The following is a 27,679-nucleotide window of genomic DNA, read 5'->3' on the forward strand; positions in this document are numbered from 1 at the left end:
TACTATAAAACTCCAGATGTTTTGAGACTTCATGGTTCTCTGGATTATTTTTTCCTTTATTTTAATCTTCTTTTGTAACATGCCACACATGTGGTATTTTGGCCTTTTAAGATGCTAGGCTATGCTAATCAGCCATAAGTTTTGGGGTAGGATTCTTTCTTTTCTTTTTATAACTACTTTTTTCCCCCCTTCTTTCTGCAGTTGTCTCTTTAATTATTTTCTTTTTTCTATTTGTTTTATTTTTTGTTACCCCAGCTGGTTAGTCCACATCAATCGTAATGGATTCTCCCTTTGCTCTGAGGCTGCATTCTTTATGTTAAGCAAATTAATTCTTCACTCCAAACTTTCCAACTCTCATACCTGAAAGTAGATGATGAGCACCTTTTTCACCTTGCTTGTCAAGACAGAACTGTTTGCACTCAAATTGCCCCCCCCCCCAGACCAAGAGCACAGACTGTTCTTTCAAGATTGAGATGGGTGCAAATAGATTCTAGTTTGGATGCAAACTGGAATGGAAATGTTTCCTTGGAAATTCAAACAATGAATTACTGATCCAGAGAAACAAGTTTTTGAAGTACATGTAGGAAACTATACTTTTTATTTAAAAAAATCTAAAAATACTGGAGGGAAGCATTTTAATTTATTTGTGGTTCTTTGCTGGCATGGATGGAGAGGGTTTTTAATTGATTTTGTTCAATCTTAATTTTGTCAAAAGAAGCAGATCTGGCTTCAGATATTAGAACAGCAAATCTTGGACTGTGTGCTGTCCTTTAATTTCAAATAGCTTGTAAGCTATTAAAAAAATCCCAAATAGAATAGTGTCCCAGTTACATCTGAGGAAATAAAGGGACTGACATGGGGTGTCTTCTTTGTTTATTACATGACCGTATGAATTTTGCATTTTGTTCTTTAAAATGTTGCCTCATGTAATGTTATTTTTGCCTGCAAGCCATAATACTGCATTCAGTCCAACTGTAATGAGGTTTCAGAAAATTGTTTGCTTTCCAAATGACATATTTAGCAAAACCTTATGGCAAAATCTGTGGCTGTCAAGCTGCTGATAGTAAAATATTCCCAACTTTCCTGGTTCGTTCTCATATGTTGCAGCAAACAAATGCAACTACCCCTGTTTTGACAAATGTTTATACTTCTTCCTGATTAAAGAAGGATTACTAAAAAGAGTTTTAATACTAGAAATTGGGTCTTGTGAAAAGGATAGGATGCTCTGATAACTTCCCAGATATTTTGGGTTTGCTGGAAAATACATTGAACGTTCTTTTGCTCACTGAAGTGTGTGACCTACTGGCACTAGAAGAAATAAATATATGAATATTCCAGTGCTGGAAGGAACATTTGCCCTGTGTAGGGGATGCTGGCGGGCAGGTGGCTGGGTCTGCAGTCAGAGGGGTCTCTTTGTGTGGGAGTCACCTCGTGGGCAGAGTCAGACCTGGTCACTCTCTGAAACTCAACAGCTTAAAGGAGTTCTTCATGGGCCAGGTCTGCATTCCTCATGGATCCATCACTCCTGGTACTGCCCGAGGGGGTTCAGGAATGCAGGCTCAGGGGCTTATAAAATTCATAAAATTGAAATAAAAGGGACAGCCCAAAGTCTCATTTAAGTCAGAGAGGTTCAAGCACCTCCTCCAGGGATTCTCAGTGTATTAGTATTTCCCAGTTTCATGGTAATTAGGAAATACGCAATCTGTCTTAACAGCATAAAGAAAAATGAACTATTGGTGGACAGTGTGTGGATGTCAAATGGTTGACCACAACTACCCTAAACCCCTACAATGTGAAGGATGAATTGCATTTATACTGTGGCTCACTTTCCTTCCTTCTTCCTGTTCCGAACTTTTTAAGCTTCTCTTCTCTTACACACCAGCAGCTGTACAATACTCTGGCTAAAGCCCTAAATGCTCTATTTAAAGACAGATAATTAAAAGTACAAGCATTTTTGCCCAGGACTCAAATGAAATAGAATGTAGTGTCACTTTGTAAAGATATATTGTACAAGCTTCAGTAATAAAACCAAACCCAGAAATTGGCAAGTCTTTTTATGTTACAGTTACCTTCCACTGTATTGTAATCACAAAGGAAAAAAAAAAAAAACAGCTTCAACAATTTAAATCTGTAAGTTTGAGTCTGGCTAAATAAATTGGGATTCTTCAGTATGTTAAAGTCTCTCTCCTATGGGTGACTTTTTATGTACTCAAATAATTCTGTTGAGTTTAGTAAAACTCCTTGTATGAGCCGTTACTCGTGCACAACTATTTGCAGGATCAGGGCTTTGCATTGTAGCTACAACAGCGAATTAAACATTAATCTAATCAGGAGTTAGCTGGGAAAAACAAAGCACCAAAGCAGATACTTTGATTGTGGCGTGGGGTGGAACAATTCAAGTGTTTTAAGTTCCTGAGGTTCATAACAGTTCGGAGCCCTGTGTGCTTCCAGCCACGGCCCCAACATTGGCCTCAGTGTGCTGTTAAACATTGATGCTATTTAAAGAGTGGTGTGGCTGTTCCCTCCCCTCCAGAAGGGATACACAGCCTCACAGGATCCTTTTTCTCACAGTGTGTTTTTCAGTAAAACTTTCCCAATTTTGTAATCAGTTGGGAAGAAAGAACATTTCACAATGTTCATAAGGCTCATGGATGTTTTGACCAGACATCAGATTTCCTATTGATAGCATTAAATGCTTTGGAATGAAATGTTTTGGGTTTTCCATCTGTAGGCTGTCTGAGATGTCAGCAGCCAATATGACCTGCTCTTTCCCTTTTAGGTCTATAAATAAAAGGCAGCTTGTTTAACTGATCTTGCAGCAGAGAGCAGAGGTGTATATTAATGAGCTTGCTCTAATGGCACACTGGACCTATTTAGCACTATGACTGTGAAGGCTTCTCTTTTTCAGTCATAACTCATTTCCTAAGAAAATGTCAGTTACTGCTTCACCCTATGGTCTGAGCTGGTTAGTTTATAGTTTATTTCTTCTGATCTGTACCACTGACAGATATGCTAGACATGACCGTGATTAAATACGCTTACGAAAATGGTAAACATTTGATAATATAAACCCCCTTGGGAACATGCTGTTATTTCTGCATGGCAGCATTCTCAGGTGCATTCAAAGTATAATCTGGAAGCAAAGAAAAAACATTTTAAGCAATTACAGTTATTAGATTAAACTGTTTTGTTGGGAAAATTGTGATGCGTTTAGATCACTGTGAGATAATTCAGTGTTTTTATAAATATGACTTTTGAATGTATGATATTGCAACAGTGACACTGCAGTGAGATTTTAGTGTGAAATAAAAATAAAATATGTATTTCCATATGTTAACAAACTAGTTTAGTCCCATAAATTTCTACAAGGTACTTTTTCCTGGTAGAAGCCCTGTTCTGAAAGCAGCAGTAGTTATAAAACCCAATAACTGCATTGTGTTCTTCCTGTAATCATGTGGCATTGTTTTGTGTCTGTGCTTGGGTGTGCACAGCATTAACGATCTCACAGCAAAGACAAAAGCAGTAATTGCAATATAATTATTATTTTTATTGATGAAACTTGTTTAAGAGCTCTGTTGACATTTACAGACTTTGAGGATCATGCAGCATTTGTTACAGTTATCCCAGGCATCAAACGTCCACAAAATGTTTAGGATTGTAGGATTAAGCAGTGACAGATTGGGGCCAGATGTCTGGGAGATCCTGTAAGTGGCCTTCTCAGTGGATAAAATAGCTCTTGCCATCCTGAAACTCTTTCAAAAGTGAACATTTGTTCTTTGTAGTAGAAGCTGAGACACTTGTGGGATGGCTGGATCTTCCTAGAGGGTATTTAAGAAGGAGAATGAGACACCCACTTTTCCTAGAGTAGTTTTATATAGTGTAAATGTAAATGTTAATAAACTCCAAGTAGTAAGAGTAGGTGGAAGGGTTAAAAGAGTTGGTGAGTAGCAGTTAAACCCAAGAACTACCTTACAAAATTGTCTTAACAGCAGCCCAGTTGAAGTTGTTGCACCACTTCAGGGAAGCTGTTTCCATATGTGCACTTTTGTTGGGGCAAACTGTGAGAGATACAATCAGCAGATCCAGAAATCAGAGAGCTGAAAAAGGTGTCCTTCAAAGTGAACTCTTCCTGCAGCTCTGAGTGGATTCTCAGTCCCACCCTGCTCAGCTCTTTGCACCAACTCCATTCCTCTCTTCCTTTGAGACCTTTCCTCTTCAGCTTCCTCTCATCACTTCTGGCAAGGTTCTTGTCCCCAGTGCTTTTCTCTTGAACAGAATTACTATTTCACCAACCCAGCCTTTGCCAGCTTGAAAATCTGAGTACTGCAGTCACATCATTCTCTTTGCTGGTGTATTTTTCCACCTGACATGTTTATCCTGAGTTTATCACAGCATTGGGACCATCCCATTGTCTGTTACCTAGTTTAATAGACTTGGGTAATACAAATACTGTGAATTAGGAAATAATAACATAACTAAGAAAAGCTCTGAATGTCATAACATAAATAAGAAAAGCATATGTGGTGATGGAGGAACCTTACTGCTGAAGGCATTGGACATTCTTACCAGGAAAAGGCAGCTGACACAGAGGAAGGGTCTGTAAATAAGACCATATTTGTTTGAGTGTTGCTGCTAACACTACATCTCTGAGTATTTCTGGTAGGGCCTGCTCCTTCTCTCCCTGAAGTGTCGATCCAGCAAACTCTTAAACATATGTGCTTTCATGTGTTTTAAATTAAGCTTGTGTTTAGATGCTTTAGGACATTTGCTGTTGGAATTTTTGCTACTGGCATCGATGAGAGTGGAGCTGGACCTTTAATGAGTTTGGAGTATTCTGCATGCCTTGCTACTTCTCATTGAGCTCTAGGTATGGAACTGAAGACTGGTATAATCCCTTAGAAATCATTCTGAGGGTCAAGATCCTTCTCTCTAAATTGGAGAGAGGTGGATTTGATGGCTGGAGTGCTCAGTGGATGAGGAATGATAGTAACATCCAGAGTGGTGGGAGACTCAGTGTTCAGATGGGACATTGGTGACAGGTGGTGTCCCCTGGGGGTCTGTAGTGGGACCAAGTGCAGGCTCAGCAAATTTGCAGGTGACACCAAGCTGAGTGGTGCAGTGACACTCCTGAGGGATGAGGTGGCATCCAGAGGCGCCTGGACAAGCTCCAGAAGTGGCCCATGGGGTGTCAATAAAGCCAAGTCCAGGTCCTGCAGCTGGTCCAGGGCAACCCCTGGTATCAACACAGGCTGGGGGATGAAAGAACACAAAAATGTTCCAAGGGATGGAACACCTTTTCTGAGAAGAAAAGCTGAGAGAGTTGGGCTTGTTCAGCCTGGAGAAGGCTTCCAGGGAGACTTAGTGCAGCCTCTCAGTGCTTGAAGGTGACCTGCAAGAGAGATGAAAAGGATAGTACTTCAAAGGGATGCCACACTGTGGGCACACTAATCAAAGGAGGCTGGAAAGGAGGAAGATTGGGAACAAAAAGGAAAAAAAGTGAAGTTTAGGACCTCAGAACATTCACTCAACTTCATGGAATGTCCTATGAGAAGTATGAATTTGCTGAACACTGCTCTATTTTTCATAGACTTAAGCAATTTTGCACATTTCAAATTGCTCCATCCTGAATCTTAGTCAGATTTTTAGTGATGACTGTGAAGAAAGTTTGTCTCTTTTGAAGCCTTGGTGGCTTTGGTCTTTTCTGAACCCCCCCGCCTCCTTAGACCAGCTCAGGTGTTCAGAGGTGGGCTGTGGCCAAACAAAGCTTCTGGACTCATGAACTGCATGTCTCCAGGTGATTTTGTGTATCTGTCACAATGGCTGTGATGGGAAAAGATGGGAAATACATACACATCAGGTAGTTGTCTGCACACATACCCAGTATGCCATTCAGACAGGGTACTGCTCAGGGCACTAAAATATTTATGGCAGTAAGGGCCACATTGATCCTTTGATGTGTGAGTGGCTGGGACAGGCAGAGGAGTGCCAGAAACCCCTCTGCTGTAGTGTGCAGAGCTGATCTGCATCCAGTGCCAGGACACAGCCTGCAACGTGAAGTGCTGGCTCAGGAATCACTTTGGTTGCTCTGCTGAGGTATTTAGAAAACACTCTGGGATGAGGAGAATGTGGTGGGCCTTCCTCCATCACCTTTGGCAGGGTGGTGAATTCTGTGATGCCATCTGAGGAGCCACAGGTTCCTGGAAAGCTGCTGAACAAAATCTTGACTCAGCAAAAGGAAGTGACAAAACATTTGCTGATTTTGTGAGAGTCAGGATTTCACTATTTGTGAGCAAGAATCATATAAAAAGTTGTGGCTTCTGGAAAAAGTGGTTGGAACAGATTGCTCAGAGAAGCTGTGCCTGCCCATCCCTGGAATTGGTCAAGGCCAGGTTGCACAGAGCTTGGAGCAACCTGGGACAGTGGCAGGTGTCCCTTGCTCACAGCAGGGCTTGGAACTAGGTGACCCTTAAGGTCCCTTTCAAACCATTCTGTGAAGATACACCTACTATATTTCAGAATTGCTCTTAGTGTTGATAGGAAGGTGGATTGAGTTGTGTTTTTCAAATACTTTCCTTGAGATCACAATTCCTTGAGGAACCAGGTTTTTATCTGTGTAGAGGCAGAGATGTACAGTGCCATGAAACAGCAATATGTGCAGAGTGGGCAAAAAAATGCATTCCATCACTTCAGTATTTGCATGCAAGTATTTGAACATGTGCAAGTATCTGAGTGCATTTTGTGGGTGTGCAGGTGCACAAATGTGCACACACAAGTATTTGTGCTCACCTGGGAGAGCTCCCATCCTACAGACAGTGCCTCCACTGCCTGTTGTCCGTGACACTGAAACTTCAATGCAAAACACCCTTCCCTTGGCCTAGTAGCTGGAAATTTTACTTATCTATTTATTCAGATTTAATTTGAAACAACGACTTCTGTTATGAAGGCTATGCAGCATTTTATTGCAGCTCCCTAACGAAACGGGTGCTTAAGAAGTCAGAATTGCTCAGGTTACTGCTTATATAAATGTTGAGAACAGCTCTGAATGATACAGCTAGTGAAGAAAAGGGTGCAGAATAACAGCAGAGTTCCTTTGGATTGATCTTCAAATGGATCAGGTCTTCCTGTAATAGTCTGTGCTCATCTGCTCCAGTGTATAGTATTTCAGACACCTGAAACCAGGTTCTAACCCGCCAGCTTCTCTTACTCTCTGTCTGTAGCAGCTAATTGTTACTGCCCACAGTGGTTCCTGTGCCAGTTAACATCCCAGAGGACTCCTCAGAACACTTGTTCTTTCTTTAAATTTTCTGCTCTGACATTGTGTTTTTAGGTGTTCAGCTCAGACAGAATGTGTGAGATATTTATAACCCTTGTATTATTACTGAGCTGCACACCGTGTCTTCAGTGACAGATTAAATGGATAGCACAATATGTTGTGTTTCATCCATAAATTTCAACAGATGTTTGAATGTTGGTTGATTTATTGCATGTCCAACTTGGTTCTTACACTCTCCTCATTGTGGCTGCACGTGGTTTATTTAATAGAACCTTACAATGATTTTTTTATGACGTTTTTCAGTTTGAAGGGTGCAACAAGGCATTTTCTAGGCTTGAGAACCTCAAGATTCACCTTCGGAGTCATACTGGGGAGAAGCCATACCTGTGTCAGCATCCTGGCTGCCAGAAAGCTTTCAGCAACTCCAGCGACCGGGCGAAGCACCAGCGGACACACCTGGATACCGTAAGCATGATTTCATACTGGGAGCTGCTCCGAGTTTTCCAGTGCTCCTGGTACACAATCGGTTCTGCCACTGCAGGGGGACTTGGCCTTTTCATGAGGAGAGTCTTAGAAAACTCAGCTATCAGCAAGTGTGTTCGGTTTTGGACTGTATGTGCTTTTAGAAGTGAAAAAGTCTTGATCACAGAGAGGCAATTATGTTGTGTTACTCATGCCGAGGAGTGAGTTACTCAGCAAACTCTGCCATTGTTCCTGTTCCAGTAAGAGCAGGCAGCAGCTCAATAAGGTGTAGCTGAGTGAAAGCTGAGTCACGGCTGCTGCACCAAATGTGTGTCATTGTCCCACTTCCTGTCCCCTTCAGTGAGTGTTCTGAGTGAAGGCAAAAGCTGTTCAGACTTCTCAGTGTAAGGTACACGCACCTCAGTTTTGGACAGTAATTTTGTAAAAAGTGAAAATAAACCTGTCTCATAACTCTGTGGAATGGGTCAGAATTACTGTGAGAAACACACCCTTTTATTCTCTACAGCTGGTAGATTTGGCTTGACTCTGCAGCTCTTCTCACTTGTCTCATAGAGAGGATGGGAGCCTGTCAAGTGTCTTGGGCTCTACTGAAATGAAATCACCAGGTCATGGGGATAGAAAGCAATGAGACAGCTTTGCAGATCAGTCATGTCCTCAGCATAAAACTTGTAAAGAATAACAGGCAGAGTTGTTCCTTTGTCTTTTTCAAAGAAGCAAATATATGGTGTAGTTTGACCAAGTGTTTATGGGGCAGAACTTTTGAGTTTAATTGATATTTACTTTTAAGCAGTTACACATTTCAGACAGTGCAGCATTAAGGAATGTCTAATGTACATTATGCCTTGCAAAAACAAACAAGTAAGAGAAGCAAGTCAGTCACATTTTCCAAACCAAAGCACACTTAAAATAACAATGTTTTATTTATTTGAAAGTCGACCTGAGATATTTGAATTTGTAATTTTCATCTCTTTTGAAAGTGGATATACTAAATTGCATGCAGTTTTTAAATGTTACTGCCTGAATCTAGTAGATATATATTTTTATTAGCCAAACTCACAAAGGGAATGCCATCTATTAGTTTTAAGAGAGAACTGACATGGTTAGTAAAATGAGCACAAATTCTTTGTATGTGTTGTCTGTGCAATGTTGAAGACAAATGTCTTAACTTTCTATTTTCTTCTCTTCTCCCTTTATCTCTGTCTTTATTATCTGAAATGCTCATAAATCAGGAAAAAGGTACAGTAATCATTTTCTAATAACTTTCTTAAATATCTAAAAACATCCTCCATGCTATTCCACTGCAGGTTCTCTAAAACTATTTCTGGTGTCCTGCACACAATAATTGAGTTCCACTTACTTGATTTAATTGAAGCCCTGTGGTTCAAGCTCAGAGAATTGTGTGCTTATGTGAACATGAAACATAGCAGAGCTACAGGGTGGTGCTGCTGCACCAAACAACTGCCTGGAATGTCAGAGCAAGCAGCCATGAACCTTTGTAAGGGTGATCACATTCTCATCTTGTTTCCCTATGACTGAGATGAATGATTTTATCACTAATTTGAATGACATCAGCAATTTGAAAAATACTCTGCTAGTTTTTCTGCCAAGGGATTTGTTCAAGTTTTCCATAGCTTTTTCTCAGGTGTCAGTTCTCTGTGTTCCAGACACTCTCAATAAATCTCCTTTGCCTTATAACTTTCTGGGTAGCTGCTGTGTTAGCCTGTAAGGTCATGAATTGGTGAATGATTCTATTATTCCTTCAGAAATTTCCTGCTGGCTGGACAGAGCAGCAATACTTGTCCTCTGGAGGTACTTACAAAGAAAGGGGGTTTATATAGGCTGCTTTTTCCTTACTGAGTACATTTGGAATTGGTTTTAAAGCTTCTCAATGTAGGTCACTCCACCATTTATCTTCTCCAAAGAAGAATCTGTAAATCATTTCACTTACTGGTGTATGTTAGTTTGATGGAATCCCCACTAAATCATCTGGAAGTAGGTCCTTCTCCTAGGCAGGTGCAGAACAAAGGGAACCTGTCTGTCCTCGTGGTAAAAAGGGCACATCAGCACTCCTCCAGGAGCACAGCAACTGGGTTTAAAGGACCTCACAGTCACTTCTCACAAAACTGGTGGGATTTTTTCCCTTCTGTGCATCCTCCTTTTGAAACCAAGGGGATTAAAGAATGTGACATCAAGGTCATGGCAAACGAGTTTTCTACCTTTGAGAAGACACCAAAAGGATTTGCTAGTCCTAGTGAGAAGACTGACGTAATGTTGATAGATGAGGCAAGAAAACAGAGGGCAAAAGAATGTTCCATTCAACTTTAAAGCTTTGTGAGCTGTGCCACGCAGCACTATATTGCTGGCACTTAAGCCAGTGGTTACTTAATAAAAAGTGCCTTTGCTCATTTTGGCAGTTGCACCTTCATTTGGAGTTTGTTCTGTAACCCGGAGATAGTGTTCCATTTGTTGGGAATAGGCATAGCCACAGAAGAAATCAGTGAGGATTTCAGTCATTGGGAAGGTCCTTTCTGAGCCTCCTTTTCTGCAGGCTGAGACCCCCCAGCATCCTCAGCCACTCCTTGTTCTTCACTCTTCCCCAACCCCATTGCCCTTCTCTGGACATGCTCCAACCCCTCAATGCTTTTCTTGTTGTGAGGGGCCCAAAACTGCACCCAGGATTCGAGGTGGGGTCTCACCAGTGCCCAGCAATCCTTGTAAAATGTATGTAAATCAGAACTCAAAACCAGAATGTCTTTCTTTATAATTATACTGGGTGATGCCATGATAATTTTGTTTCCTGTAAAGGCTAGGGAATAAAAAAATGCTCTCAAAACCCATTCAGTTCTACTTCACTGGCATTTAGCTCAGCCCAGTAAACCATATCCAGTGTGGCAGGGCAGAATCACTTCTGTTTGCATCGTGCCTGGTTGTGAGCTCAGACAAAAGCAAACGTGGGCCCAGCAAAGAGGGGGAAGAGCTCAGGTTCAGCACTGTGTGTGCCCGTCCTGCAGCGCTCCCTGTGCTGGCTGGGGCGGGCACAGGGGTGTGACATCTGTCCCTTTGCTCCGTCCCCAGAAGCCGTACGCCTGCCAGATTCCCGGCTGCTCCAAGCGCTACACCGACCCCAGCTCCCTGCGCAAGCACGTCAAGGCTCACTCGGCCAAAGAGCAGCAGGTGCGTAAGAAGGTAAGAGCAGGCAAGGAGTGACACGTCCCCAGAGCTCTTCAGTGCAGTCATTTTTAATTCACCTCTAATTCATATATTTTCAGATCGCTTTTTCTGCAATATCACAGACGAAAACTTAAATGGAGCTGATTTTCCTGGGTTTTAATCACTGTTGTTAAATAAACCACCTTATATATGTGTACTTTCAAAGGCTGCCACCCTCTAATTTCAGTTTTCCCCATGCTTTCCATCCTAGCATTTGTTTTCCTGTTCATCTTTTATACACAAGCCCAAATTGTGCTGTCATTCACATAAAATGTCCGTGCACCGAGTCTCTGCAATCAGCACTAACTGATGGTATTTACTAAAGTACATGTTGGTAGATCATCTAAAACACAAATGAAACTAAGCCAGGGTACAGTGGAAAGGTAGGAGGACTTGGAATAGAGAGGTGTCCTTGTGTCAGCCATGCCCCCTTCCCTCCTGCTGCTCCTCTTGTAGAGTTTTCAGCAGTTTGTCCCTTTCCCAGGACATCTGTGTGTCCCCACATTCTCCCTGTAACACTTCTCTCTGCCAGATGTGTGCAGTCTGAGTAGCAGTTCCCAGCACATCAGTGGCCAGAGCTCTGCACACTGTGTCAGATACTCGTGGATCTCTCATTGCTTGGTGAGCTTTGTGCCTGGGAGACACACGGGCCCAGCACCATCCAGGTGTTCATGTTCAAGTCTTTGCACATATCAGCTCTACTCAGAACTTTTATCTAGCCTGGCCACTGCCTAGTTTTCCAGTTTTGAATTACCAGGCCCTGTGGTTTCCCTACAGCTCTCAGCTTTAGAAGGTTCCACAGGATGTGCTCTGCATGTGTGTCCCACAGGTCACAAAATCCCAACACTTCCCTAGATTGAACTTCTGGCTCGTAATGATAGTAAGAGTCAGAGTGCCATGGCAGTAATTGATTAATTCTATGTAATTAATTCTGTGGAATGAGAGTAAGAGTCAGAAGGCCATAGCAGTAATTTGCCACAAAAAAAAGGTGACTGTGACACCAGAGTCTTCTGCAATTGCAAGATCTTTGTAAGAGGAAGGTTTCTTACATGAAATTCTCAGCAGATTGTGGAAAACAACTGTCCTCCCTATTCCAAAGAAGAGAACTTCCTGAAGCACAGAATCAATCCAGGACAAATCTGTTAGCAGCAGCTGCAAACTCAGGCTGCTTGGATGCACCAAGACATCAATATCCAGGGTTTCATATCACTTAATCTCCTGCCTTGAGGAATTTTCCTGTGTACATGTACACAACCTCATATAGACTTATCAAATCTATCTTAAAATAATGTTAGTAACTTGCCTCCCACACCTTATTTGGTAGACTAGTCTAAATCTGCACTCCTCCAGTGGTTTGAAATCATCTTCAGATTTCCTGCCTCATTTATCCATGATAACTTTATGAATACTTGATCCTGTGACTTTTTTTCCTCAAATGTAAAGGCAACTGAAAAAGTAGGAGATTTTTGGTCAGGCTGTCTTAAAAAGGATCAAAGCAAACCTGGCTGATAAAGAAACAAGAACCTCCTCTAAGTATTTAATCTAAATATATTAAAAAAAACCCACCTTTCACTACTAAATAAATCCCAGTGTTACTGAATAGCCTACTTTGGATTTCAGAGGTAGGAAAAAAGGGGAAAGACTGTTTATACTCACTTGCTCGTTTTTGGTTATAACTCAGCAAAGGCAGTTGTCTGTTGGTATCAACTTCCCAAGAGTTCTGAGTGGAAATGACCTAGCCAAGAAAGAAAAATTAACAAGCTGTTCTGCCAACATGTCTTGGTTGAGATATGCTACCAAAATGTGCCATTTCTGATGCAAAACAAAATGCCTGAGCTTAGACTTGTATCAAAGGAATCCTGAGCACTTAGTTCATGGCTTAGAGGATTAGTGCAGTGGTGATATTTGGTTGTTCTGAAAGGCTCTACAGAAACAAAACAGGAGAAAGTTAGCTGTTAATTTAGTAGTAGTTTAATTGGCTGCAGATGCACTTGTGATCCAAATGTCAGATGTTTATCTCGAGCCCACAAATGGTTGTAGAGCAGAATTCTGAGAAGGTTTGCCTGGGCCCTTTATTTAGAATACCCAAGCCCAGGGGAGATGGGTATGTGAGGCTGTACCCATAAGGACAATAACTATTTATTAATGGCTGCAGAATATGATGGCTGTTTGTGTAATGTGATCACTCTGTTATGACAAAAGCTTGGCAGCATCAGCATGTTTGAAAGAGAATTAGAAATGCTTTTCTTTCTTAATTCTCCTCTCCTGCTGTTTTTAATATGATGGACATTGTGGTTTTTGAGAGTTTGCTTCAGACCCTTTTGCCAGAGCTTTAATTTCCATGGAGCACAGCTGACACGTGAGTGGTACCTCTTCCCCATCACCGACAGCGCCTCGCTCTGCCACTTCTAATCTGATCAGCACAAACGCTTTTCTTCCCCTATCAAATGTCTCTCCAAGTGTCACAGTTACAGGGTGATGCAAACCTTTTGCCACAGAATCCAAGAAACTACAGAAAGCCTGAAAATGTGCAGTTCAATTACTCAGGAAGGTTTGAAGGAACCCAGGGTACATTATTTTTTGAAGCAAACTGGTTGTTGATGTAAGATTAGCACACTTAACTTCAGCACTTCAGAAAACTAAAATCATCTCTAATTACAAGTACCAAGTACAACACACATCCTTAATTACACCGAGTTCCTAAGAATGCAATTTATTCCTTCTATAGATAATCCTTAAGAAGATAAGTTAGTTATAAATAATTTGATTTTACTATGTAACACAGTGTTTCTTTTATCTTCCTCTTGTAGCTAAAGTCCTGTACTGATATTGAACAAGATGTACTCAGTGAATGCTTAGCTATCCAACAGCTCCACACACCTTCACAGCACATCCTGGACGGGAAATGTGGCAGATCTGTAGCTCCTCATGATTTAATTACAGGTAAGAATACTCCTAATAAGTGGTGCTAAATATGTCATACAAGTCATACAACAGAGGATTCAAACCAGAAAACATTTGTCACTGTGGAAGGTGGTGGAAACTCCAGACCAACAAATAAGATGAAATAATTATGTGCGTTGTTCACTAAGGTCTTGCTTATTTTGGTTTTTCAGAATTAGTCAGAGAAATAGTGCCTGTTCATTTCATGTGAAGGGGCAGCAATCCTGCTGAGAGTCTGTCTCCATCCATTTATTCTCCTTTCAAAGTGAGCCTTGGCCTGGGCTGAGTGCAGGTGCAGGAGCTGTGTTAAGTCCAGGTGGATGCTCTGGCATTGACTCCTACCAGGAGAGTTTTCTTCAGGAGCTGCAGGAAAGCTGAGGAGGCTGAGTGTTGTGATGCACTCTGCATCTTAACAAAAAATATGGTGATACATGAATGGGAGAAAACTTGAATTTGAAATGTCAAACCTTCTTCTAATAATATTTTCTAGTTTTTAATCTTTCTGTATTTTCATTAATTCTTGTGGTTTGAACAAGAGTTGGTCCTTTTCAGGGACTTTAGACATTTCTATACATTTTATAGGAAAAGAAAAAGAGACTTCCATTCTCTTATGTGGGAAATAAGATCCAGATTCAGAGTTTTTGAACCCCAGCAAAGAATCCTGAATCAGGGATGTGCATTTTGAGGTTATGTGTTAAGGCAGCACAGAGAGGCACTCCCAAAAGCCAGGAGTATAATTGTAATCTGCCTTCTGCAAGAGTCTTCTACGTTTTTTTGATTAGTCCAAATCTTCAAAACAAAAAATGCATTTTACTTAACATCTCCTATCCTCTTCTCTGTCTAGTTCAAGTTGCATTAAAATGTTGGAATGTCACTGGTGAACAGAATGGAGTAGAAAGGGAAATACCCCATCATTCTGACCCTGGGAGTCTGCACTCAGGGCTTATATGTGACTCCTTGAAAACTGGGAGAAAGCTGGAGGGATCTGGGGCTAATTTCTAGTCTCTGCCTGTGCCACCTGCTCTGAATAAGGCCTGTGAGGGCAGCAGTGGTCTGTGCTGTCCCTGTGACAGTCCCGTGTAGCAGGAGCATGGCCTGGCCTCCCCCTTCCAGGCAGGGCAGGAAAGAGCAGTGACATTTTCCTCAGAACAGGCTGCACTTCAGAACCTCAGAAACAGCCTCAGATTTCAAGTGACAACAATAAAACAGGAAAAGAGTTATTAGCTCACAGATAAACATCCCTAACCTCTCAGTGTCATTTCTGAGAATCTCTTGTGAAATGAAGGATTTTATATGTCTGTAACTCTGGCTTTGTCTGATATGATTTCTGTGCTGATTATATCAATCCATCACCAGGATGTTGTAAAAAAACTCTAAATCTTCCCTGATACTTCCATCAGGTCGCTCCATATGAGACCCCATCAATGCACAGTATGAACAAGTGCCAGGGAAAAATAAATCAAGATTTGAAAGACTGTCTTGAAGTGAAACAGAAGTTGCTTCATCTTATGTGCAGTACAATCCACAGACAAAACTGTTCCTCTGTCATTATTTAGGGCATATAAACCAAAGTGCTGATCCTTACAGAATGAAAGCATAAAGACATTCCTGCTGCCACCTATAGTCTGCAGTGATTGCACATTTGCTCTTTCAAATAAGCTGAGGTAATATTTTTTGAGAAATCAGCTATAATTCTGTCTGTAGGCTATACATGGATAAATATAGTGTATGATGTCCTCATATTCCACTTGAAATATGAAAACATTCATGGTTTGGGCTTTTGAGTTTGGTTTTTGTGTTATTTTTTTCAAAGAAACCACATTATTAATGTGCAGAGCTCTGGGCTTTAGGGATCACTTGGATTCCTGGAGAATTTCAGTTTTGTCTTTCTCCAAGTTAAAGCACATTTTAAATATGTCAGGGATGAAAGCCCATCACAGAAAAAACCTGAAATATTAAAAAAGGCCTCATCCCTTGTGTCTGACTTCAAAGTAGGTAAGACAGTGAGCAGAGGAATGTTTCTACAGTCAGAGGAGCCCATTGTTTGTTGAGATCTTCCACCTTTTTCCCTCCTCCTAACTAAGATGCACCATGGCTGCACACATTAATTCTGCCTGTGGACAAGAGCTTGTATCACTCTGGTCCCACTCAGGCATTTTCTCTGGTTTTATTACTGTTTGCCTGCTCTCAGCATAAAGCTGAGGGGGAAAGGGCTGCTGGTCACAGATCTCAGAGCACTGTTTTGGCCACAGATGTTAAGGTTAAAGGCCAAGCCATTTAAAATATTGATGGATGACTTCTATTTACAAGCTGAGATGGTCAGTGTGTGAGGAGGACCAAGGTGCACAGGCCTGGCGTGGGCTGCACTTGCAGGAGTCATTCACAGCAGCTCCAAAGCTTCTGGGTGATTTCAGGTACACAGAATATTAGTGCTCAGTGCTGTAAAAGGAAAGAAATTTTGGAAGAACTGAAAATTATCCTGAGACTGGATTAGCAACTGCTCGTCCCCCCTTGACTTGTTCATCTGTGGGGAGGGAACTGGGCTGAGGCAGCACAGGGTGTGGTGCGGATGGCTCGGGGGGATGTGGGGACAAGGGACACCACATGCCAGACTGGGTGTGAGTGGTGCTGCACAGAGATGTAGGGACAGGGGAGCTCATTGATAACAAACCCTGTGCTGGTGTTTCACCCACCCTCAGTGCAGAGGTCCAAGCAAGGGCCTTTTCCCTGAGGAAGTGTGATCAGGATGTCAAAGGACAGATCTGGGGGAGGATGTCCCCAGCTAGAAACTCTTCAAGCCCAGCAGTGGGCACTGGGTGTCCACCCCAGCAGTTCCACAGATGGGTAAATTCCTCTGCAGAGTGGTTGGGGTGGCAGAAACCAGAGCCAACAGGGATTCTGGTTCCATTTGGTTTTCTGATGTGGTGAGTTTGAGTGCAGGGATCATGTAAGGGCTGCTGCCCATACAAAGTTTCTTGCTCCTCTAGAGGATTATTCTGATTGTAGGTACTCAGCTGCTCTTGGATTTCTCCTCACCTGAAGGAACAGGCCAGGAGAGAGACATCTTCAGCATGCATTAACTGCTCAGGGCTGGGATTGAAAGATAAAACATGGAGTGGGTTTGCTGGTCACCACACTGCTAAGATGACCAGTTTTTAGGGCTTCTGAGCTTTTTGCACAAGTCACTGCTGGGCCAGCAGTGTGGGAGCCTTAGATCATGAACAGCTTGGTTTAGGTTCTGCAGTTTCCTCCAGGCTGTGCTGTCAATATACCTGAACTGGTGGTGTGGGAAATAGAGCTGAAGTGCAAAGTGACATTGAACAGTCCGGGTCAAATTTGGCTCATCTTTGAAGCCTGACAAATGAATGTATGAAAAGTGAGGATCTGAGGGAAATGGAAACTGTTTTATTATGAAATGGACTGAAGCCACCAGTGGAAAAGCATTTCCACAATGTAGCATCCTTGCTACTGACTTACTGTTACCAGAAGAAGCTTTGACAAATAAATCCTCGCATCACCTGGGAACATCTGATTTCTTAAAGCCCCTTCTGTCTGGTGTGCAGTGCAGAAAGCAAGTTGTTTTCACTGGCTGGTTGACAAATGTTCTGTCTAGCTGGAGACAGAGATGATGTGGTTCTGTTTTGTTGCTTTAGATCTGTCAGCAGCTGAGGACTCATTGTTCATGAGGGGTTTTTGACTCATCAGAAGCCCCTGAAAAAGGTGGCTGGAATCTTGCCTCAGTGGTTCTGCTCTTCAGTCACACACAGAAACAGATGCTGACATTCAGCTGTTGCTTCTTCATCCCAAGGGTGTCACACAATCCCCACAGCTCTGGATTTTCATGTTGCCTTCTGCTTGTTCCATGTCACTGGGAGGGTTTGGGAGGGGTGCAGTCCAGAGCCCTGCCAGTGACAGGGGACAGGGCTGAGCATGGCTGGCACATGGCTCTGTCCTGGATGTGCAGCTCTGCAATGCTGAGTGGGAAAGAAGAGATGAATGGTGCAGGAGGAGAGATGGCAAAGACAGGCCCAGAGTGTGGGGTCTCTGTGCTCTAGAGCTGCACACTGGGAGCTGGTGGACCTCACTTGCTGCTCACAGCCTTCAGGTCACAGTGTGAGTGGCAGTTCTGGTCCTCATCCATGTGCACATTCCCGGGAGGGTGGGACAGCACTGTGGCAGATGTGTTGTGGGCAAAACTTGAAGATGAGAAAGGCAGAAAAACTAGGAAGAGAAGGACAAGGACTAGACTCTTCCCAGAGCAGCGTGACAAGGAGCCAGCCCTATCCCCTGCCATAAGGTGGCTTTTGCACACTCCATGCTTGCACTCCTGTGATGTCTGTCACCACAGAGACCTGCCCTCAGTGCAGCCTTCACACCAGAAGTCAGTGTGAGGGCCCTGCAGGCAATGCTTGTCTTAGTGCATGGGGACTTTTCAGAAGGGAGAAAAAAACTTAACTCCAAAAAAACTTAGTTCCAGCATCTTCATCCAAGAGCCCTGGACAAAGCTTCCTCAACAAAGGATGTGCTTGAGGGCATGGTAGGCACTTGGCTGTTGGTGACTTGCTGCCATGGTAGAGTCCTCATAAATGGTGCATCCACACTCTTTCATTAATTCTGTACTAGTGAACCTGTTTTCATGATCTCATTAAAAAATTCATGTTCCTCTTTGCATTTAATTTATTTGGGTTTCCTTTGTATCAATATGTGATATTTGTAAATGGTCTGGGATGTCCAGCAGCTTAGTAATGGAAAGTCAAATTACAGAATTCGAAATGAACAGCAAAACCCCAGGGTGCCATGGTCTGTCTTGCTGTGTGAGCTCCATCCCCTGAGCACTGCAGGTTCTCTCTCACATCTATGGGAAAGGCAGGGTGGGAGTCCCACCAACCCCCATGGCTGTCAGGAGGGTTCTGCAGCTCTGTAGAGTCCAGGAACACCTGGGAGGGTCAGAGAGGAGACACCCACATGGACCATGGCACAGCTGTGAGTGCTGCTCAGGCACAGGGGTATTCACTGACACACAGGGGCTCTGCTGTGGGGCTGTGGCTTGGGGTTGGGTGTGGGATAGGGAAAGAGTTGGAGACTCTGCAGCTCTTATTGATGCTACCTTGTTTATTTTTTTTTTTTTTGCCAACTGCTGTGTGTTCCCAGGCATGTACAGTGGATCCAGCACCAGCCACAACGGCCCCTCCCCAGCTGTGCTTCCACCTCCTCATGACATTCCTTCAAGGCACCTTCCCCTCGACTCTGCCCTGTCCAGCCCACATCACCACCAGTCACCGCTGGAGAGTGCCAGGGATGGGTATGTGTGTGATGTGAAACATGCTGGGCCTCGGTCTGGTATGATAATGCATGATGAATTGTTTGTTTTACTTTGCATGGATGCTGTTCAAAAGAAAACACTGGCCCAAACAAAGCAATTTTGTTTGTTTTAGAATCATGGAACAATTTAGTTTTCAAAGGACCTCAGAAGGTCATGTCATCCATGCCCTGTGCAAAGCAGGGCAAACGTGGACATTGTTATCAAGTTGTTCAGGGCCTTGTCCTTGTCTTTGACAAAACACAATGGGATTTTTTTCTTCACAGCATGCAGTTACATTTAGATTTTAATTTTGTTTTTTAGTTCTTGCTGGATGACTTCTCATAGGTTTGGATAAGCACAGAGAATTTTTCTCAGCTAACATGAGAAACCTCTCAGAGGGTAAAACCCGAACTATGACTCACCCAGGAATCAGGCTGTGTTTGCCTTAGTAAGGCTCACTCAGTGTCAGAGCCACAGGCTTTCTCACTTCCTTGCTCTCTGATAAGGTTTTCTGCAACGCACCTCTCAGCAGCAGGCCAGATCCTAATCAGGGAAGAGTGTTTAATCCCATTGACTGTATGGATTGACTGCTACAGCACAGATGCAATTCCATGGCTACAGGGTGTGATACTTCTAAAGCACTCTGTGTCAAGGCTCTCATACCATCTCAACAGTAAAGAATCTCTGCAGGCCACAAATCTGCTCTAACCTTTTTACTCAGTTTTCTTTGGTGCCTGGCCTCATGCAAATTCAAATTCATACTTACCGTTTTACTTCCCAGTACTTTGGATGGGGAAGGGATTCTGATTTGGCTTTACCAATAGGAATTTAGGATGTAGAGAGATTAAAGAATTTTCTTTCCCTAGAAACATGTTGGTGTCCTTTTAGCAAATACAGCAATTAAATGTAGAGTTTTTCCCATCCTAGTCTAGTGACTGACCTTTTCCTTTTATATGGTGTAAGAAAAGCCCAGAAAGATTTTAAGCATTAAGGGCAGAAGGCAGTTTGTGTGTGGCATGGAAGAGGTGTGGTAAGGAAATTTACACCTGGGGTGGTTGGAGAACAATCTGATTGAGGAAATTAAATTAGGAGCAAACTAGTCCTTCTTATTTTCCTAACTGGGGAATGAATTCTGCAGCAAGCTGAGCTTCTTTACCCTCTGCTCCTTCAGCCTTCTCTTCTGACCCCAGCCGGTAGCAGTACCAGTGTCCCTCTCCCAGTAAGATGGATAGACTTATCCTGTCCTTGTCCCATAAAATACCTGTGCCCAGCCCTTCTCCTTCCCTGCCCTGCCACATTCCCAACCTTGTATTTCCTGTTGGCAGACTCATTCCCATGGCAGAGTCGTGGCCAACAGGAGGCACTGGAAATTTCTCCAGCTAAATAGGAAGTTTTCTGTAGCAGAGACGGCAGTAGATCAAGTAGGAATGGAGACAGACATTCCAAAGTGAAGGTCATCCATGAGCTGTTCTTCCCTGCAGAATGGGACTGCCTGAGTTTGTTGGAGTGGGATCCCTCTCTCTGACTGCTCTCATGTGCTGCTCAGCTGTTTCCTCTTGGAGTTGGTTCCTAGGGGAGTTAAGGCAAAAAATCCCAACCAAGAATTGAAATACAATAAGGATATACTATGGGAAGGGTTTAGCAGGCTGTCAGGAAGGTAGATTTGTTTCTAAGGCACTTTGTGTCCTGGTGCTGCTAATAAGAAATGAAAGCAAAGGCCTGAGCAGGGTGAGGGCAACAGACAAGTTTCCAGTTGGAGGCGTCAGAAGGTCCCGGATGAATTCTCATTCCTGCCCCTGGTGTCTCCGTTCCAGAGCACAGCAGGTCCCTTCCAGCAGGAGCAGCATGGTCAGTGAGCTGAGCCTCTCACGGAGCTCCTGCTACAGACACACCAGAGTTTCCATCAGAATTGTCTCTGCCAATTCCAGCTTCAGTGCAGCGCAGATTCTTTCTCAGAGGAGACAGCAGTGCTGATTTCTTATCTCAGTGTTCATGTACCTAAGTAAAGTCTTTGCCCAAATATCTCGTGACAAAATGTGGGAGTGAGATAACAGATTCCTAACCATGAGCCAAACGTCAGGGAATGGAGACTGGAATGTATTTCTGAATAGTTATTTTAAAACAGGGCATCCAGTTTCATGACATAGTTACTTGGAATTTTTCAGCATCTCAAATACCATTTTCTAAACTCAAAATAATCTTCATTCAGCGCTGTCATTCCCAGTCCAAGATCCTTCTGCTGTATTTAAATCTTTATGCTTACATTATTCATGACCACTGAAATGCAGCCCGTACCTGACATCTTAATTGCAAGTGCCGAAACTTTGTGTGAACTAATTAATAGTCCTTGAGTTTCATTTAGCACAGTTTTCTTTAAAGCATCCATCCATTTAACTGGATAAAATCACTTAATACTCACATGCTGGGAGCCCCTGGATTCCAGGGCTGCTCCCCCCTGGCCAGCTCGTGGCAGTGCCACCCCTCCTGGAAGGTACCTGAGGTTTGCAGTGAGAAGGGAACCCTCCCCCTGCCTCCCTGCATGGCACTGCTGCAGCTCTCTGGCACACACAGAGCATTTGGCCTCATTTGTCAGCTGTCTCAGCATTTGGGTTTGAGCAAACACAGAGAATTCCTGCTCTGGGATCCGGACCATGACAAGGCTGGATCACATCGTGCAGTCTGTGGCAGGAACCAAGTGATTACTATCAAGAAATCTAATTACTGAGTCATCAAATGTGCGAGATGCCAAAAACTACATGAGGCAGAGTACAAATAGTCTACTCAAGTTTGACATGAGATTCAGAATTTGATTTAAAGGCTTTTTCTTTTTTTTTTAACAAAAAAAGCCCTATGTTACACTGTCCTTTGCCAAAGTCAATACCAAGTGCAGCAGTCAATTTTCCCAAATGGTTTGCTGAGACATTTAAATAGTTTGACAAAATTATCTAATTCACTTGAAAATGTTCTAACAAAATCTGACCTCATTACCGAATGTATTTATACTGGCTTTATTCAATATGGAGTACATTTTTTCAAATTCTGGAATGAAGTGTATGCTACACTAAAAAAATCTACTCATATTGATACTAATTTAGCTAAAAGTGGTTGGCTGAGAAATACTTCAGCATGCAGAAAGTGGGCCTGGCATGATCCAGATTAAAATGTATATTTATTTTTTATTTCAGGTAGCAAGGGTTTATTTTAGCATTTCTTGTAGCATTTGCCATGTGTAATGTCAAACTGGGTTTCATTTTGCCCATTGCAAAAATAGTCTATTTTGATTTGTAGCAGAGTGAGGACAGAAAAACAGCTTTTATTATTAAATCTTGGGTGAATGTTGCACTTGGCTTGCTTTCTACTATTTTTTAGCTGTTATTATCCAAGTAATCTAAAAATGTACTTAGCTTCATTTGTAGACAATCTCTGTAAATTGCAATTTAGAATATTTGGTCTGATAAATTATCAGCTTTAATGAAACTGATCTGATTGAAGTTAAGTGACTTTGAGTGGTGGCACCAAGTTTGGGATTTGCACCAACTTAGTGCAATGGCCCAACAAGGTCACTTTGTAGGACCTGAACACGATCCCTGTGTGTGTGACTGCGGCTCTCTGTCATTTGTGCTGCTGTGACAAACAGCACTTCTGTTCCCAACAGGAGCTGGGGCACTGACAAATAAGGACTTGATTGGGAGGCTGATGTGTCTCCAAGGAAAAGGAAAGTGAAACCATTTTTTAATATTCCTGTGGTAATTTAGGTTGTTTCTGCTCTGTAAACACACCAGTAAATGAAGAAGTAGTGGGATTAAGACATCTGTGATGTGCAGAGGTGGTGATTGATGAGGACTCTGAGCCAAATCTGGCGAGCCTTTAATATAAAGGATTAGCTCTAAGCAAGGTTAGAGGGAAGGGCTCACACAACTCCCTTTGCCTGGACTTCTCCCCAGCCAATGCAGCTATCTCAAACCAGGGGCCAGACCTCCCTGAAGTGACACTGACCGCCACAGAAAATCTCAAGAAACAGGATTTAAGATCTATCAAGTGAAAAGAGGCATTTTAATCAGGGCGCTTAAACATCAGAGTTTTTGTTTGCTTGCTTCTTAGCACCTGTTATTTCAAATACCACAGGAATACTTCAGTCCAAAGAGTTCTCTGTTAAAACCTTAGTCCTTCACTTCTTTTTATGTGAAGTTACACGAGGTACACAGAGCCTCCCTTCTGCTCTACCAGGGAGCACCAGATTTGAAATCCTTGATATTTTTAAGCTTGAAACTAAATATGCAGGATAAAATTTTGTCAGTTACATGGGGGAGATTCTTTCCTGTGCTGTATTCTTGAGCTGCCAGGATTCAGGCCAGGTAGAAAAATACATTTGTGCTCCTAATTCTCATTACTTTAAGAGACAATTAGGTGTCTTAGCCACTTACATCTGATTCGTACTAACCTTGTTTGTTGATTAATCTTTTAAATTAAGTTTGTGAGCTCATATAAATCAGTGGACTAGGAATTGCCATGCTGTTAGGATCTTTGTAGGAAAGAAACTTTTACTCTTTAGAAGTACTTTGGAAAGCTAAATACCTGCACAGCTTTTCTAACAGACCAAGGAGATCCATCCCTCATTCTCTGTGGATTCCATTGGAGAATACTCTTCATTTATAACACAATACACAAGTCAGTGGTTTAGTCTTCCCTTCAAAAGCACTAAAACCAGTAACAAGAAACAGATATCTCTGACAGCTGAAAACATTTTCAATGGAGGAAGCCAAGAACCCTTCATCATTTATCTCAGTGTTATGGATCTGAGCACGCAAAAGGGGCATCAGTACATCTGTCCAGAAAGAACAATGTACAGGTGCTGCACTGGGCCCCACCAAACAAAGACAATCAGTAATTAAAAACATCTGCTTTCAAATCCCAAGTCATTTATCTCATTGTAGAAAATGTGATCAGAATTCATTCATAATCATGTCCAGATAGGCTTATACAGGCTGCCCCCTCCCCTTAAAGCAAAATTAGCATTAGCATAGGCTTACTTCAACAGTTACATGCCTAAGGATAACCTGGTGCTGGATCCTGGGGTAAATATTGTTTGTCCATCAGCAGAAATAGGTGGGCAAGTGTTTCATTCGAGTTTCTGAGAGGGCTGGACTGACACTCAGGATCCTGAGAGCCTCCACCAGTGCCTCTCAAAATAAGGGCTGAGGTGGCTGTCCAGAGGAGACGCTGTAAGGAAAACTGAGTGAGAAATCAGAGAGTTACAGGAGAAGGTGGGAGGTTAAAGGAGATGGTCAGAGTAACTCAGAAAACGTTTAAGATTAATTCAGCCAGAGCTCTTCTGCATTATATTAATGATTTTAACCATTACTGGATTTATCTGAAGTTAAATTTACACTTAACATCTGTAAAGCTTTTTTTTCTCTTTTTGTCCAAATTTTGTTTTGTTTTTAAGAAAAACTGCTGCAGTTTGATGATGCAAACCATATACACCAAACACAGGAGTTTATCATGGTGTAACAAGTAATGAAGCTATTTTAACATCTCCTACTATTAGGTAGTGTGTTCTACAAACCTGAAGACAGCAGACATCAGTACCTGTACAGAACCCACTTGGAAGGATCTTGCTGTCTGTTTGCCAGAGAATAATGACCTTAAATGACTGAAATAAGATAGATCAGTCAAGCATGCAGCATATGCCAGATAATCTCGAGTAGACAGTCTCTGTGTTTGATTACATGTCTTTGTAATTGACTTCCTGGCAATCACTTGAACCTAAGGCACTGCTCTTTATTTAAATATGTTTTTATATTTCTTTGACCGTATTAGTAAGGCTTTTCTTTCACTCCAAAATACCTTCTCTTGCTAGATTGTAAGCTAGGATAATTTTTCAAATCTCCCTCATGTAGTGACTTCCCCTGAAGCAATTCATCAGCTTCATTTCAGAGGTTATTAAACAAACCCATACAAATAGAAATATCCTTTGGAGTGGCATAATTCCCATAATGATCCCTGTGAGGAACTGCTCTGCAACAATTGCATGTGTCAGGTCAGAACAATTGTAGAGATACTCATTTGACACAAAATAAGTGTGTTTGTGTAGTTTTGTGAGCTTGTGTAGATGATGAAATGTGTGACAAACACTGAGTTATGTTCTATGCCACACTCAGACATGCACATGTCTTTGTTAGAGCAGACAGGGAGTGTTTCAGTATTTCAGGGGGGCCCTCTGGGCCCAGGAGTAGCCCCACACAGAAAACCCCTGAGTATACCAGGAGAGGACTCTTAGGGCTCATTTGTGATTCTGAACATGAAATTGCTTTTGTATCTCTGTTATTGGTATCAATAAAAATACTCTAAAGCAATTAAATGACCTGTGACTCTTCAGTCACATGAAAGTTCCTGTGGATTGTGTTCTCCATAATATTTATGAAACCCCTCTTACTCCTTAGAGCTGAGCAGCTCCTTCACTTGTGAACTTGGCTCAGAGTGTGGATGAGTGAAGGTGTAGAACTGGATCCAGGTAATCCAAGGCAGCATTTTTAGTGCAAGTAGTATTTTGTATTTGTCTAAAAGCCAGAAGAAGAATGCCATTGCCTCACAGTACTTCAGGATGTCACATGCAGGTGTGTCACAGGCTGCAGCAGAGCAGGGATAGAGCCCCTGGCCATACTGTGGGAAAACCAGAGACACGGTGTTGTACCTTGGAGTACCTTGTGGTACCTGGAGTCACAGCCCTGTGTCACAGCCCTGTGTCACAGCCCTGTGTCACAGCCCTGGGACTTGGGTGCTCATTGTTTATAGGAAAAGGTAAGAAATGCAGTGATGCCCAGCAAGGTGATCTGTGTTGAAGGATTTATTAAATATCAGGGAGAGGGAGGGGGAAGAGGAGAAAGGAAGAAAGAGGGAGAGAAGGAAAAGATTCCTTGCATTCCAGAAACGTAGCCAGAGGCACCTGGCAGTGATTAGTGCAAAGGTTCACCAAACTTCAGATAGAGTCTGTCTTACGGAAAAGTCCAAAAGAGTGAGCGGTGTAACTGTTTCCTGAGCATGTGCTGACAGAAATTCCCGTAGGGCAAGACCCAGAACAGAAACACGTGGCCAGAGATTGGGCTCTATCCAGGGACCTGATTAGCAGAGCTTTACACATCATTTTTAATGTTAAGGGAAAAGATGAAAATCCGTGTTAACTTTTTTTCCCATTAAAAAAAAATAATCTCCTGGTCCTGGAACTGAATTGGACTTTCTCACAGTATCAGTGACTGATGCTTGGGGGAGAGATTTTATGAATGAACTGGTTGGTGTGCTGGGTTTTATGGGAGAACCTCATCTCATGGAAACTCTCAGTTCCTGTAAATGGCTACAGTGCTGCACTTCAGATAAAATGTGGAGCTGCTTTGGTTTGTGCTTCTTACTCTGGTGCTTTATTTGCTATTTTTCTTCATGTTAAGCTGAGTTAAATCATGACTCTCAAAAGTCACAACTGTTCGATCTGGCAGTACTGCTGTGCATGGAACTGTTACAGAACGATCTTACAACCCAAAATATACAAAAAATGATTTGACATAAAGGACGTATTTTTTCAGCCTGGATTTGGTCCCATTTCCACTGAACTCAATGGGATATGGGTTGAGGTTCTTTGTCTAGCTGAGGAATCTGCCAATCAAGCCATCACACCATTAAAAAAAAAACAAATACAGACAGTTTTCATATTGAAAACATCCCTGTCTTACATATTTCCATTTGCAGTTATATTTCATTCCTATTTATAATTCAAAAATCTTATTTTGAATTAATTTTTATTATTTTAAAATTTTAAGTTCCACTCAGTATTTACTAAGTATACTGTATGTAGTATTTGGCAGTCAAGATCTAGTCAAACTCTCTGATCTTGAAAGAAGCTTTATAATTTCTTATTCTGTTAATTATTCTTGGAACTGGTATTGAACAAAGATTAAAGCAGAGGGGTAATCTATTTCTTCCTCAGACTAAGCACTGTGGTTATATAGAAAACACCTATCCAGACATTGTGATGGAAATATCAGAACAATCCATGTCCATCTGTATTTATTTTTTTTGTTCTTTATGTTGCACTGATATTGGAACAGGACATTTGGTGTGCACTGGGAGAAGACAGAGATCCTTAAACACCCCTGCCTGCTTGGGGAGGCTGAGTGCAAGACAGGATCAATAATTCTAAAGCAAAGTCCTGGTACTTGATGCCTTTAGATGTGTTTTCTGTAGGTCACTGCTAGTTCATGGCATGCACAGGTAGTTCCCTCTCACAGGCCTTACTTACAATTTAATATAAACTTTCACCATCCAAAATTTATTGTTGAAGTATGATCACAAGAAAGTTCATAAAAGGTTTTAGTGGGATTTCTGTTTGAGATCCCTAGGGTGTGCACTTAGAAAGTGAGACAAGGGATCAATCTTATCTATGTTTTGACATTTAATTTTCCATTTTAAAAAGTACT

The 27,679-nt window shown here is 42.2% G+C and overlaps 1 protein-coding gene across 6 annotated transcripts in view; it reads left to right on the top strand.

Annotated features, from left to right (window-relative positions):
* The window catches only part of GLIS1 (GLIS family zinc finger 1), a 179,478-nt gene that overhangs the window by 137,988 nt on the left and 13,811 nt on the right, over positions 1–27,679 (top strand). For 5 of the 6 annotated variants that reach the window (XM_085586236.1, XM_085586238.1, XM_077785349.2 and 2 more), the window contains 4 exons: positions 7,577–7,738; positions 10,832–10,942; positions 13,777–13,909; positions 19,061–19,211. In XM_085586236.1, the coding sequence (XP_085442362.1) occupies positions 7,577–7,738; positions 10,832–10,942; positions 13,777–13,909; positions 19,061–19,211 (557 nt within the window). The remainder of the gene's footprint in view (positions 1–7,576; positions 7,739–10,831; positions 10,943–13,776; positions 13,910–19,060; positions 19,212–27,679) is intronic. The other variant, XM_085586237.1, reaches the window with a different exon arrangement.

This window comes from Lonchura striata, chromosome 8 (genome assembly GCF_050655825.1).
Source record: "Lonchura striata isolate lonStrDom1 chromosome 8, ASM5065582v1, whole genome shotgun sequence".
Classification (NCBI taxonomy): domain Eukaryota; kingdom Metazoa; phylum Chordata; class Aves; order Passeriformes; family Estrildidae; genus Lonchura; species Lonchura striata.